This window comes from Numenius arquata, chromosome 3 (genome assembly GCF_964106895.1).
Source record: "Numenius arquata chromosome 3, bNumArq3.hap1.1, whole genome shotgun sequence".
Lineage (NCBI taxonomy): Eukaryota > Metazoa > Chordata > Aves > Charadriiformes > Scolopacidae > Numenius > Numenius arquata.
In genome coordinates, this window is record NC_133578.1 from 27,733,321 (window position 1) to 27,748,932 (window position 15,612).

Here is a 15,612-nt window from a genome sequence, read left to right on the forward strand (position 1 = left end):
AATAAATAAAATTTTGAGTCAAAAGTATCTGGATTTAAGCAAGCAAAAAGAGGGGTGAAGGGTTTTCAAGTCTGCATTCTGAATCTTTTTGAAACCTCTCTTGATGTGTCAGCTCCAAAATATAGTGATTTAAAGCACTATGGAGCTAACTCCTTACTTTTCCACATTGTCTTTGTTCATGTGAGCCATCCCATTAACTGTGCAGAGGTCAAGAAAGCAATTTGTAAAATCAGGAATGACCTGGCTGCTTCCTGGCAAAACCAGTAAAAGGTATGAAACAGTTCAGACCAATGAACAGCAAACTCCAGATATGACACTTAAAAGACCACTTTGTTTACCTTGTCTGAATATGAAAGTTGTTCGTGGTCCCAGTATGTTCATAATCATGGACGGCAGCTGCAAAGATCATTGCTAAAATTTCCAGTTCTGTGAGCCAGTGCTGGTAAGCAAAAAACAAATCTTAGTCATATTTTCTATAATAGCCAAATTCAGATTAAACATTACAGTACTGGAAATGTTTTGCATTACTTTCAACTTAAGAAAACTTTATTCTTGTCTTATTCCAGGTAAATATATATGTCCACATCACTTCAGTATTATACAGTAAAAGGACTCCTTGCACTTTTTATGATTTCTCTAAGACTAAGTTAATCTCCTTATGGTCACTAGCAAAGTAAATATTGGCGGCCGAAAATGTAAGAAGTTCAGATAATTACATGGTATACTGTGTAGCTGTTTTGAGTAGGAAGTATCTAATCTGCTAGTCCATACATGGCACTTGCCAAAATATGGTACATTCAGCTAAAATCTTGATATGAGGTTAAGGCTATAACTTGTCTTTTAGTGAGAATACATACAGTTCATAATAAATTCTAGGTACAACATCAGCATTAACTTTACCAAGGTACATAGCACTAAAATTATGCCCATGGGAGATTTTTCGGTTCTAAATTTTATCACACATTGTACTAATGCAAAAAAAGGGTGCATAGGCTATTATACAGTTACAGAACAAAAGGTAATACAGGTCATGTATACAAAATCATGCAGACCCTAGAATTTTGTGCATCTTTATACCTCTTTATACAGTTAACAACTGTGGCTGTTCTGTAACACTCGGTTTGTAAAACAAACTCTGTTATTTTATGGTTCAAGTTCTATTCCTTGAATGATAAATCATCCTTGAGGAGAAAATTTACTCCATCTAAAAATGGGGGCAGAAAAATCATACGATAATTAACCCCCGCAGTCATAGGACTGATTAAGTCAAATGCTAGTCAAGCATTTCCACACATATTTAAGACTTTTTTAGTGTAGAAGTAAGTTTCTGTACTAAAGGTTCGAAGAATGATCTCATCCTTATGCACCCATATATGCACACACATGTGTATGAATGGATATAAGATGTATAAACTGCCAGAAGTAGTATAAGCTGCCAATAGTAATACTTCTTTCAAAGAAGAGGAAAGGAAACAGTCAAGATTCGTAAGTAATGTGAAAATAATGAAATGGGTCATTCAGCGACAAAATAAGACTGCTGAGGAACAACAAGTACTGGTTGTTGGTGAAGCAGTATATATTAAAAAAGGTCACAACAGAGGAATGAGCGTGTACTGTAAGCAGTTCTAAAAATGGAAACTATGACCTTCAATCGTATTGTGTGTCACAAGAAACCAGGCCATGACCAGTCCTGGATTTCACAATGTTTTCAACATACCAAATAGAACAGAAACCCAAAATTATTAATAACTAAAGATAAACATAAACTTTTTCTTTAAGACGCCTTTTCTAAGAACAGCTTTTTTAGTAATGAAAATAGTTGCTGGACAATGCATTTATAAGCAGAAGAGCATTCCTTACAGACAATACCTATGGGCTACACAGAAACTTCATACAGTACGATATGAGAGCAAATATTCTAGAGACTGTAGCTGCACAGTCAAAATTCTGATCAGTATTCAAATCAGAGAATCAGAGAAGTACTTTAGCTAAAGGATTTCTAAGGAAGCAGAAGAAAGCTCTTAGAGAGACAGTTAAGGGGTGGTTTTCTCAAAGGGAGGGGAAAAAGCAGGTGTCCGGAGGTCTGCAAGACAGCAAGGAGCTAGAATCTGCTTCCCTCCTGGAAGGTACCATGCCATGCAGGTGTAACACCTATTGGAAAAGATCTCTATTATTGAGAGATGTTTTCCAGTATTATAAATTGCTTATAAATAAATAGATGCATTTCAACTTTTCATGAGCTCTGGTTCAAACTACTTTTTTAAACAATGATGGATTAAAAAATGAGTAAGAAAAGGAGTCTCACAATGCACTTATTGACAGTAAAAACATCTTTTCCTTTAGTTTGAGCAATGCAGGTACGTGGGAGGAGAAAAGGGATGGTGGGAAGATGATAGATGACTCAAAAGTTCTTTACAAGATGTATTCCCTGGGACTTGGATTCTTAAATCTTTATAAAGATTAAGACTTCATAAATGCAAGCTTGAGTTATATATTTCAGTCGTATCATCTGGGATTTAATCTCTTGGGAAGGTTAATAGATTGTGTGCCATCTGTGACACCTAACTTTCTAACACATTGATCTGAGGTGGCTGGATCTTGTTTCCTAAGATAGACAGTAACTTTTGGAAAATGCAATGATAATTTTATTTCTTTAAATGTGACTGTAGGAGAAGACCAGGCTCGAGATCATCTAAGGAACCTGAAGGTGCACAAGTCAATGGACCTGATGAGATTCATCCGTGGCTCCTGAGGGAACTGGCTGATGAAATTGCTAAATCACTATCAATCATATTTGAGAGGTTGTGACACTCCGGTTAAGTTCCTGCTGACTAGGAAAGGCGAAACATGAACCTCATTTATAAAAATGGAGAAAAAGAAGAATTGGAGAACTACAGGCTGGTCAGTCTCACCTCTGTGCCCAGCAAGATCATGGAGCAGATCCTCCTGGAAACTATGCTAAGGCACATGGAAGATAAGGGGGTGATCGGTGACTGCCATTATGGCTTCAGAGTAAAAGAGTAAATCATGCCTGACAAATTTGGTTGCCTTCTACAATGGCATTACAGCATTGGTGGATAAGGGAAGAGCAACTGACATCATCTACCTGGACTTGTGCAAAGCATTTGACACTGTCCTGCACAACATCCTTGTCTCTAAATGGGAGAGACGTGGATTTGATGTATAAGGAACTGGCTGGATAGCCACACTCAAAAAGTCGTGGTCAATGGCTTGATGTCCATATGAAGACCATTGATGATTGGTGTTCCTCAGGGGTCAGTACTGGGGCCGGTGCTGTTTAACATCTTTGTCAGTGACATGGACAGTGGGATTGAATGCATCCTCAGCAAGTTTGCTGACAACACCAAGATGTGTGGTGCAGTCAACATGTTGGAGGGAAGGGATGCCATCCAGAGGGACTTGGACAGGCTTGAGCGCTGGGCCTGTGCAAGGTAAAGTGCAAGGTCCTACATGTGGGTTGGCGCAACCCCAAGCACAAATAGAGGCTGGGTGGAGAATAAATTTAGAACAGCCCTAAGGAGAAGGACTTGGGGTTGTTGGTTGATGAGAAGCTCAATGTGACCCAGCCATGTATGCTTGAAGCCCAGAAAGCCAACTGTATACTGGGCTGCATTAGAAGAAGCGTGGCCAGCAGGTCAAGGGAGGTAATTCTGCCCCTCTACTCCATTCTCATGAGATGCCACATGGAGTACTGCGTCCAGCTCTGGGGCCCCCAACAGAAGAAGGACACGGACCTGTTGGAGTGTGTCTAGAGGAGGGCCACGAAGATGATCAGAGGGATGGAACACCTCTCCTATGAAGACAGGCTGAGAGAGTTGGGGTTGTTCAGCCTGAAGAAGAGAAGGCTCCAGGGAGACCTTATAGCAGCCTTCCAGTATTTAAAGTGGACCTACGAGAAAGATGGGGAGGGACTCTTTTATCAGGAGTGGAATGATAAGACGAAGGGAAATGGTTTTAAACTGAAAGAGGGGAGATTTAGATTAGATATCCGGAAGAAATTCTTTACTCTTAAGGGTGGTGAGACACTGGAACAGGTTGCCCAGAGAAGCTGTAGATGGTCCATCCCTGGAAGTGTTCAAGGCCAGGTTGGATGAGTCTTTGAGCAACCTGGTCTAGTAGAAGGTGTCCCTGCCCACGGCAGGGGTGCTGGAACAAGGTGATCTTCAATGTCCCTTCCAACCCAAACCATTCTATGATTCTATAACTCCAAATATGTTATTCTTCACTGGGATCTCTCCAAAGGCTTATGGACAAGCATAAACTCTGACCAGCCAGATTCTTTGGCAAATGCTGAAATATGGCTGTTTTCCAGATGCCTATAAAAGATACAAAATGTATGACCTCAACAACAGGAATCATGAAAAGGATTTTCTAAAACCCAGCTTCAGTATGTCTTTCAGAAGTGAAGAAGGAAGACAGCAATTCTTTGCAAGATCTGGGAGTCAGTATCAGTTCCTTAAGATAAAACAAAAGCACAAGAACTTTAAATCACATACCAATCTGCAAAAACCACACAGGAATTTAACATAGAATTGCATCAAATTGACTCCAATCCAGGTATTTTTTAGAAGATACAGAAGAGTTAAAAGAGGCATTACAATGGACGTATTCTGGAAACTATCAGCTTGAGAAGCAAACTTCAAATTGTTAATAAGTATGATTCTGTAGAGTTAACCAGGCAACAGGAAAAAAAACCAACAAGTTAAATAGAACATTTACATGATACTGATGCGTTCTCAAACTGCAAATGACATTTGGGACAGAAATACTTTGCAAGCTGCAGAATCACTAGGCCTTCTTTCAAACACTGGCTTCTATAAACGTTCCTTCTTTCTGGCAAGCTACATCTGTTTGAAGGCACTCTGGACTAAGTGTTGTCCTAGTTAGATATATTTTCAAGAACGTTCCAATATCATAATTCAGCAATTCAAATGTGAATATTTAAAACATGGCATATTTTTATAGGAATATTTTGTAGCGACGTTGCAACATTAATGAGATTTTACAGCAAAGTAACAGCAATAAAGTCTAAGCTTTTCTGAAAATAGTTGTTCAAATCACATCAAAGTGCAGTTGCAAGATTAACATGCTAATATTTTAAAACCTGAGTTGGAGAGGCCTTTCTCATTCTCATGTGCACCCACTGGAATAGCAGATACTCAAATGTGAAACAGGTTCCTTCATTCCAAGAGATACAAAGTGTGTTGCAAAGTTGTTTAATCAATGGCTAAGCAATCCAAATTGACTAGAATAGCTCTGGAAGTTTGAATCTTGTCCTGCCATCACAAAGAAAATCTGGATGCTATTGTCTTTTTTGAAGAGCGGAGGGGCACAGTTACAGCAGACCAAAGGGATGTCTATAATGTATAATACAACAAAAAGATTTTCTTCCCTGTTAAGCTGATGAGCCAGGTGTATACCTGCAACAAAGACATGTTTCACACCACTTAACGCTTGCAGTTGGTCTTACAGTAAAAGACGAGGGTAGGATAGGAATCCTGATGTAATCTCTTCAAGCTTTTTCTTTTACTAAAATACTATTTTGACAGGTGAAGACCGTACACAACAACTTTGGTTTGGAGTCATCTTGGCAAGAGCTGTCTAGCCTATGATTCTGTCTAATATGGAAGTTCTTTCTCAAGAAAACATCTCAATGTGAAAAGGAATCTTGGCTGGTGAAGACTCCAGGCTTCACTCTGCAAGTAGTACTTGTGTTAAAATGTAGGTTTAAAAACTTGATACTTAGAAGCAAAACACTTCCTTCAAACAGTAGAATCAAATGCTGCCACGCTTAGGGATTTGTTCTTCCCTCCACTGAAGTCAAAGGCAAAGCTTTCAGTGAGAAAAGGCTTAACGTAAGTGAATGACTGCCACTTATTGTGTATATACTGGAGCACAAACACCTAGAGTCAGCCCTAAAATTTTATTTTCCAAAAGTCTTACAGAATTGTTTCATGGCTCTACAAACAGAAAGCACACACTATCACTTCCCATCTTTTTATGTATTCATATTTTAAACAAGTGCATTTTTAGTGAAGACAAATCATCAAACAGCCATTGACAGAGATGTCCATTTTCTTTCAGTCAGTATTTACTTTTGTCTAGCAAGCTAACAGTCACTCCCACTGCTGGTATTAAATCTAAGTGTTTAGAGTCAAAATGCTTGCAGACTCACTTCTGTTCCAATGCAAATACTAAAAAATATTGTGATATTGTAATAGTGCAAGACAAATGCAATCTCCTGCATACTATAGGTACATACAGTATGCAAGAGCAGTCCTAAATAAGGTTATAAACTAAAAGAAAAAGCAGCTGCAGAGTATTTGAGTACTCCTGCGCTGATTCAGTATATCTTTCAATGGCCAGGACCTCAGCAGACACTGAAGCTTCCTTGCCTGATCACACTTCCCAGGCTCTGATGTGGAAGTGAAAAATTCTCACCTGCCCACTCCTGCAAATGTATCTCTTTTAGTATGATATGTAATACCCAAGCCCAGGCAATGAAAAGCAAAAAGAATTTAAGAAGGAATTTTTTTCTCCTTTTTTCCTCTGCATCAGGAGAGTTCCAGCCTGGAAGAACTGTTAAAAGGACATAAAGTTCACAGCCTGAATGGTAGTTTGGGATCTACCTCTGCACAATTTTCAAGGGAGCTTTTTCCTTAGGAAAAGACACATTTACACATTTATCCAAAACAGCAGAGTCAAACAGCAAAGAAAAGAAGTAAATTGAACTTTGCGGTATTTCTTACCATGATACCAGTGTGAATCATTATGTAATGCACAGTTTGAGTAACATCAGCTGCATGGATCAAATTGTGATACGGATTTTTGTATTTGCTGTAACCAACTTCAAGAGCTTCAGCAAATGAAATAAGATTGGGAACAGGGATCTGGGGAGAAGCAAAAATTAAAATGATTTTTTTTTGCCTGTAACAGCTGCAAAGATAATCATGCACTAAAAAAACTACAAATAAACATACCAAAATAACAAAAGAAAAATTTAAAATGTAAAGATCTAATATCTTACATGCATCAGGTAGTCTTCACCCAATACTTCTAGATGTTTTATCCCTCTACATACACCATGCACAGCATATGGTTAGTGTACAAGAGACTGCAGAGCGATCAATCAAATAGTTTTCAAGACACATCTGTCCGTCTGTACCAGGAACACATATATTGCGCATATAATAAAGGCATGACAGATAAGAGTCTGATTAGTCTAATGGATTATCTCCTTTTCTTCACCAGTTTTACCTCGCCTGAAACAAGATCTCATTGAATCTGTTAGTATGACTTCACTTCCTTCTCTTCTTCCAGGCAATGTATGAAGTACAGGCACTATTTAGTCACATTTATTTTCCCGTATAATGAAATTACATTTTTCTTAAGATTTTTTCCTTTATTTAAAAGCCTTGATAGGTAAACAGGGGGACTGAGAATGGGCTCAAGCCCACTGAACCAGTAACATTGTGTACTTTCTGATTGTGTTGTCAATGGTAGGCCTGGTGTAGTTCTGACTTCAAGCATCCAGAGCTTGAAGGGAAAAGCTCAATGGGAAAAGCTGAGTCTGGGTTATCGGTTAAAATTAAAATATTTAAACATTTCAGGGTGAGGCAGGCTCTTTGAAAGGAGAATGGAGTTTTGTAGTGGAGAGATTTTGACATTAAAATGAAACCTTCATTGAGAACTATCATAATGATAAATTTGGCATTTTGATCCATTTTTTATCTCAGCCTTTCAAAGCTGGTTATAAGTACTCCATATTGTACTGCAACACCCTGCAAACACCATGGAAAACCAGCTTTCTCTTTATATATACCCCAAGTTGGTTAGGAGAGGAAGGTTCAGCTGAAACCCCTGCACAGTGGTGGGCAACATACTGCAACCTAGAACATGAAAAAAAATACTTAGGAATCGCTACAGTTTTCTGCCTTATTAGGAATCTTTGTTCCATGAAGCTGGGACACTGACTCAGTACTGCTGAGTAAATAGGCTGTATACATAATCTGTTTATTTAATGCTTACAGCATTTAGCTGCTCGCTAGCAACATCCCATCCCAAACTGACTTGAAACACCTCTACATAGCTTTCCATTTTTTGGGCTGCAGAAAAGTTTGCATGCTCTGAGTAAAGTTCCATTTGGTAGAACTACGGGCATATTACAATGTTCGATTTGCCATATACTTTGAAATTCTGCACTGCACTGTACAATAAAATACTATATCAAACATATCCTGGGTTTCTTGTATTTTAAATTTGACGTACTTATTTTCAGATACATATTTTTATCTGTGGCTAGTTTCTGACCTTGAAACGGCTCAAGAGGTCATATCGGGTAAACAGCTCATACATCATAAATTTCAGACTGTGCTCTCCACTTGCTTCATTTAGGGCAAATACATCAAAAGACCATTTATCAACATCCTGTAGATGAGGGGAAAAGAAAAAAAAAAACATAACATTTCCATCCATTTAAGTAGATTTCCAGTTAATCACTGGAAAATATATTTTGGGGTTTTTTGGAAGGAAGGGTCAGAGTTTGGTGGTTTTTTATTGTCCAACTCTTCCAAACGCCTACTGTAGATAATACCTTAATGATTATTTCAATATTAATGATGAAAATAGTTGTGCCAGTTATGAATAAAATACTTGTAACATGACCTATGCAACTTTCTATGCTTTGAATCAAAGGCCTCATTTTTTAAATTTCTGCTAATGGGAATACCCATCCTTTAAACAGGTTATTATGCAATGTCATTAACACGATCACCATATGGCAATTTGAGAATAATAAAACAGTGTTTAACTTTCAGGGGAAAAGGTGAGGTACTACATTCTCAAGAAATACCATTTTTAATTGCATACATAGCCATAGAAACAATACTACTATAAAAGGTAGCCTACAGTAATGCCTTAAATTCACAGCAAATACTGTAATTGTTCCATAAGCTGCAGCTTCTTTTGTTAGCTTTATCCCAATACCACTTCTCCTTTTTCTTTCCTAAAAAGGAAACAAATGCTTCTGTCTGAGACACTGATTACCATACCACTGGGAGCTGATAAAACCATGTCTCACATTTCTATAAAAATTGTTATACAAATTTCATCCTATTGCTCTAAGAATGAAATGAAATCACAACTAATCAGTGAAACAATAAACAGAATCATATTCTATTTGTTAATTTTTAACTATTAATTTCTCTGCTCTGTGGCTCAGTTCTGTAGTGCTAACTATGGCTAGGGTAGGTTCAGTAGAAAAATACATTCAGTAGAATTTAGTGACCCTAAAAGTCACTAAACATCTACATTCAATTTCCCCAATGATTAAACTTATTTTACCTTAAATGTTACTATCACTTCTGCTGGGTAAGCCAAACCAACCATGCTAGAAGTTCTTCGGTACATCCTAAAAGAACAAATAAAGTATTAAGGAATAATACTCCTTTAAAAAGTACGGGAACAATTTTTCTTTTTGCAATTTGTCTTTCACAGTTTGTGAATTAACACTAAGCTGTTTAAGGGTCTGATCTCAAAGACGACAAGTCTTTTTATGAACTTATGAGAAAAGCCCCCCTGTTGGTATTTTACTCTTTTATGTTAGTACAGTCTTTGGTACATTTTAGTGTAGAAGTTTCAAAGCCATAAAGCTCATTCCCAGAGTTTTCCAAAGTTCAGGAGATTTCATTACAAATTTAGAGGTTTCATCAGGATTTCTGTATAGAAAAACAGAACAACTGCAGAAACCTAAATTCTGGCTCGAAGACTTGCTTCACATTCATCCCACCACTTAAGGAATCTTCAACGACAGACACTGTGGTTAAATGCAGTACTTGCTGTAATAAGAAAACAAAGCTCTCACCTTTCTACAAAAATCCCAGCCTGTACAGCATGCACAATGCTTCGGAATTTGGGCTTTTCTTCAGGTCTCCTCTTCACTATTCCCATTTCCCTTGTGAATGTAGAAGCTAACCAGTCCCGCACTTCCAGCGGGACCGAATCTGACTGGATGTCAGAGAGCTCATCCTCAGTGTCCAAAAGCTTCCTACAAAAAAAATAATAGAATGTAACCAAGAAGATGGCAGACTGAAGCAAAAGGAGTATGGGCAGGTGAACAGCTAACAAAATTTAACAAGAGCAGAGGTCATCTGTAGAACCAACTCAGCACATCACTAAATGTCTTCTCTGCTAGACATACTGAGGCCACCAGGAAGCTGGGCACAGCAGATATCTTCTCTGTCTCCTGCTGCCCACATTCCAGAAGTTAAAAGTCACTCAAATGCAAGAAGTTCCAGTAATGGCAAGAGAAGATTTTTCTACAAAGATATCACAGCTTTGGTGGATTGGAGTGTAATCAATGCTTTATAAAATCCTGAGGACACGTCTTGAACAGTGGCTGACAAGAATGTCTATAGAGGGGTTGCTGCTATAAATGAGAACACCAGTGGTCCATCTGATATGTCCTCCAAAATGGTACCAAAAATGTGTTGATACTTATATGCAAAGTAAATGATATCAAACAGCAATGCTATGGTGAATGCATTTCAATGAACACCCTGTATAGATGCTCATCATGTTATTCCAGTGCAATAAAAATGCAAATTAAAGAGAATTAATTCCTTCTGTGTGCAGATGTGTATTCCTGTTAAAGTGTATTCCTGTTAAAGCCAGGGTAACAGAATCATAGCAGTAAAGATATTACACAACACTGGATTGCAAGTCAGCTTTCACAGTTCTTAGTTGTTCAAAAAGTTAGAAAAGTCATGTATACCTCCCGCGAAATAGAAAAAGTATTAAAATGAAACTTCAACAAAACTGAATTGGAGGACATCAGTTTATTTAGAATAAACATGTAACTAAATATTCTCTTAAAACAGACTCAGCACTTCAATTCTACATTTCTATAAACCTACCAGATGAAGGAACACAACCTTGTCCTTGCTGTTATTTGCCCATATCACTGAGTCTTGTGAGGTTTTCCAAGAAACAAATCCCTTACATAGTCAGATAACAAGTTTTCCTTCATGCAATTATGCAAGAACAAGCTAGGATGACTCGAACATATGTAAAGCATGCCACCCTTTTAAAATATTTTATTAAAAGTGGCACCAACTGAATTGCAAGCATTAGTTGATTATTTGATCTGTCTTTCTGAAACTGCTCAAGTTTGCATGAATCGGACACAAAGTAATGATGGACAAAGTATCTTGGAGCGTGATTTTTTCATCAGGCAATCCACTTGTCAAGTTAAAACTTGGGTCTCTTCTGAGTGAACAGGATTCCTGGGAAATCTATTCAGTGAGAATTCCGCTAACAGGATTTGCACACGGGTATTTGTGAGACGAAAATTATCCCTTCCTTTTCCATTTTCATGTTGTCACCTCTGCTGCTGTCTTTTCTTCCTACTCTTAGCATAACTGTTGACTTTTCCCCGTATTAGTGCACTCTCTCCTCATTTATTCAGCGAGTCTTTTACACCTTTCACTTTCTCTTTTTCTCTTCAACATTTTCAAAACATTGCCTAATCCAGGTCTTCCCTAGCATATAGAGGAATTGAGCAGCAACGTGGATGATGAAGAAAAGCCTGAATACAGTATAGTTCAAAGGAATCCCCATGTAAATCTAATACTATAAGAGGGATTATAGGAAGATGCCTAGTAGGAAGCATGATGCCAGAAGAGTCATATAAATTATTGGTGAAGAGTGAGCATAGTATATTTGTGCTCATCTGCCCTGTTCTCAGTTTCAGCAGTTCACCTGGGTGGCAGCATATTTTGTGAGACTTTTCAACTGGGCTTTAAAAAAAAAAAATCCATAAAATGCCCCCAACACCACCACTGTTTACTGAAAGAAGAGCAGAAACCTTCATATTTTTTAGGGACGTTATCAAACTAGGAAGGTTTTTTAACACAGAGTGCAAGCAGAGCAGAATGGAAAAGAATTATGAGATTTTTCTGACAGTGGGACACAGGCCAAAAGCCAGTAATTTATTTTGGAGGAGCAGGACTTGTGTAGAGGAAAGGACTTGGGCAAATTATCTTGCAAAACAGAACCATGGCTGAGACTGGCCACAGGTCAAAGGTGATAAATTGATTTTGTTCCCTAAATTAAAAACTATGTTATAGTCCACTTAATTCCCTACTGGTCTAACACTCTTATTAAATATCCCTGGTGACATCAAGACATTTATATTTCTGAGGAATGTTTGACATTTGATGTATTTGTAGTATTATCAGGAATAAACCTTATAATCCCTAAAACATATTTTTATAACTACTCAAACTGTTATTCAAATGAGATGAAATTATTCCAGCGATAAAAGGACCACGAGCATTAGGCTGCCTCAGAGCACTCAGCAGGGATATTCCATATCACCTGTGCAGCACGAAGCAGAGCTCTACATCAGTTTGCTATAGTCTGACACAGATCTGAATTAGGGACCAAGTGCTGAGCTCTGCAGCTATGAGCTGCTGCAATACAAATTAAGGCTAGCAAGACACACTGCTGTTTCTCTAATCTTTTTAACCATTCAGTTGTACAAAGGGAGCACTATTAAGCCTGTAAATGATATAAATAGGAGTTACTTTATGAAGACAGAACAGAGAAAACAGAATTTGAAAAAAGTATTTAACTAGTAATTTTCATGAAACCACTGCTCTCTGATGAGCAGTGACTGAACAATGTGCTATGGGAGAGAAAGATTTTCAGTGTCTCCGGTTCTTACTTAAACAACTGCGAAAGCAACTGCAACATCGAAATATGTCATAAGCACAATCCTTTGCAAGTACAAGCTCTTACAGATCCCTCAACACATAACCGTAGTAACTGCTCAAAAAGCACTAGTTTCTTTTGGAAACCTAACTGAAATATTTAAGGAGAGGAAACAAGAGCTAGTTGTTCATCTTGTAACTCTATTTTCTGCATTTTCCCAACCTTTTGAAGAATAAGAGTCATATTGGGGAAAATTACTCATGACATATGGATTGCTAGAAATGGCCTTTGAATAAATTTGCTAATGACTGCCATTCTTCTGTAATTACAGGGAAAGGGCTCATATATGGGTCTACACATCTGAATAAATGGATGGTTAGATGGATAATTTGATGGTAATTTTATTTAGGAAGGGAAATAAATTAGGCTATATCTTGCACCATACAAACTATGCTTAAGTATCAGAAATTCTTAGAATGCAATATTCCACTCATTTCCTAGCCTGTAACTTTTGTCAACTTCTATTCAACTAGTTATGCTTTGATTATAAAATATAGTATTTCCATTCTATTTCCATGGGTTTGCATATATAGGTATACATAGATAATATTGTGGATTCTGCGAAATACATCTAATCATTAATCTTTTACTTGCTGATTGTGAACACATTTTAAAATAACCGAAATAAAGCAAATTTATATGTTAAGACATAAGAACATCAAATATTTTTATCAGTAATTTTACTTACTATTAAATGCACATATATATATATAAATTTACTAAATGTAACAAAAAGAACATTCAGCAGAAGTATCAGAACTTGTACACATTAACCAGAAGTTTAAACAGTACTTCAGCACTTACACTAGAATAATGGCAATTTTCTTTTTCATACAATGAGAACCAGGTTTTGATTGGCCACCACTATATTTTTTTACATGGATCTTTATCTTTTTTTGTTGAACCATTTTGCAGCTTGTTTGTTGGCCTCTCGTCTATCACTCTACATCCCTGCAGTGAATACATCAAGTAAACCTCAGAGCCCCTACATGCCTGTCCCTCGTGATGTTACTACTTCTGTTGCTCAGAACTTAACTGCCACAAGGTTGGCTCTCTGAGCAGATGTATTATAATGTCACTCTGATGCAATCACTGAGCATTATAACATCATCATTTCTTTGAATAAATTCCACAACACAACATTTTTTATAATAACTGGGAAAAACATAACAGTTTAAAGTATATATTCAGAACATTTTTATTCCTGATTGTTTATATTAGCACTATCTTAATTTATATCCACTTAGAACTGACAACTTTCAAAAGCTTCAGTAGAATCAGTGAATCAATAGGAAGTTATTGGTGTTTGGTTTTTGCCTAATGAAAGTTATTATTGCCCAGATAAGTGGAAAATATAAATTCTGCATTTTATAATTCTACTGTTTATGTAGACTTCTTGCTCTAACTTGCCACTTTATGAATCACAGGTGAATAGGTAAATTAAAATTATAGGTGATTAATCAGGATGCTTTTAAATTTTTTTTTTTAAAAAAAAAAAAGAGGGGAAAGGTGAAATACTATCAGAAGACGGGGTCCATACAAAACCAAACATAGTAAAACCACTGAACTTCCTGCCAGGTATTACAGGGATATTTGCAAGATTTTGCAGTATAATTTGTAATTGTAAATTGTAAAATGTAATTTGTACATTGTAATATAATTTTGCAACATTTTGCAATATTTAAACTTTTTCATAGGTTCAAAAATGCCATTGGATAAATTAATGAGCAAAATAACAAGTCACCATAGCTGTCAAACTCAAGACTAGGATCTCTGGCTTGGAAAATATTTGGAGTGGAGTGACTGCCCCATCCTCCAAATCAACCACAGCAAAGATCAAAGATGGTAGGCATTTACTTTCCATTTTAAAGCTACATAGCTGTTCCACAAAGTCAGCCTTAAAGTATAACTCTACTGAGATCAATCCCATTCAAATGGGAGGCATGAACTCCAATATCCTAGTTGAATTAAATAAATGTTAATATACCACGGCACACACTAATTTTTTCTTCCCTAAAGCTAAGCAACACCTAAAAATGCTCTTAAATAGAAGAAGATCTAACACAATTTGCCACAGAAAGTACATTTTTTTTAAAACAAAGTCAGAATTTCAGGATTACATACACTTATTTTGCTCATATATCATCAGCCTATTAAGCAGATGCAATACTAGGAAGAGATATGCGTGGGAAGGAGAGGGGGAGGCTTGGGTTATTTAATTCTATTCATTTCATGAGTGGAACTCCCATTGACAGTTGTGGGAATAAGTAAGATATGGCCATGGCATTTCAACTTAGCAATCAATTAATATTGCAGTCATAGTAACTAATAACCTGATCTTCTTGTCACAGTACTGTGTTTTTTGTCAAGAATAATTTTTCAAAATTCAAGTAGTGATAATTTCTAGTTCTCTTTTCATTTAATCAGAATTTTAAATAAAGTAATGGACTATTCAGAAGTATATCTCTTTTCCATTAGGAATATATCAGATGCACTATGGAGAAGAAGAAAGAAAAGAAAATTTTTTAAAAAGTAATTAGATAATGGCTATAGGGAAGAAAAATCCATCAGTGCTGATCAGTCATGCTGCCTAACAGAGATGGTGAAAGATTTCCAGAGGAGGGATTGAGAAGGAGGTATTAGATCTTTACCATTTAGGGAATTAATCAAGCTAATGATCAACCCCTTAATAAATTGATCAATGTTCTCTTCTGGGTTTAGAATGCAGAAAGCAAAGAATTTATAGTCCAAATAGTCCATTCATATTAGTGTTCTAGTCTCTCACTATCTTCCTGAACAAGCATGAATCAACACATTCAA

General features: G+C 36.9%; 1 protein-coding gene across 1 annotated transcript in view; it reads right to left on the bottom strand.

Annotated features, from left to right (window-relative positions):
- Positions 1-15,612, bottom strand: part of PDE1A (phosphodiesterase 1A) — a 163,100-nt gene that overhangs the window by 38,922 nt on the left and 108,566 nt on the right. The window contains exons 3-7 of the mRNA XM_074145953.1: positions 9,884-10,066; positions 9,364-9,430; positions 8,332-8,448; positions 6,771-6,911; positions 339-439 (exon numbers count right to left, since the gene is read on the bottom strand). Coding sequence (XP_074002054.1) covers positions 339-439; positions 6,771-6,911; positions 8,332-8,448; positions 9,364-9,430; positions 9,884-10,066 — 609 coding nt within the window. The remainder of the gene's footprint in view (positions 1-338; positions 440-6,770; positions 6,912-8,331; positions 8,449-9,363; positions 9,431-9,883; positions 10,067-15,612) is intronic.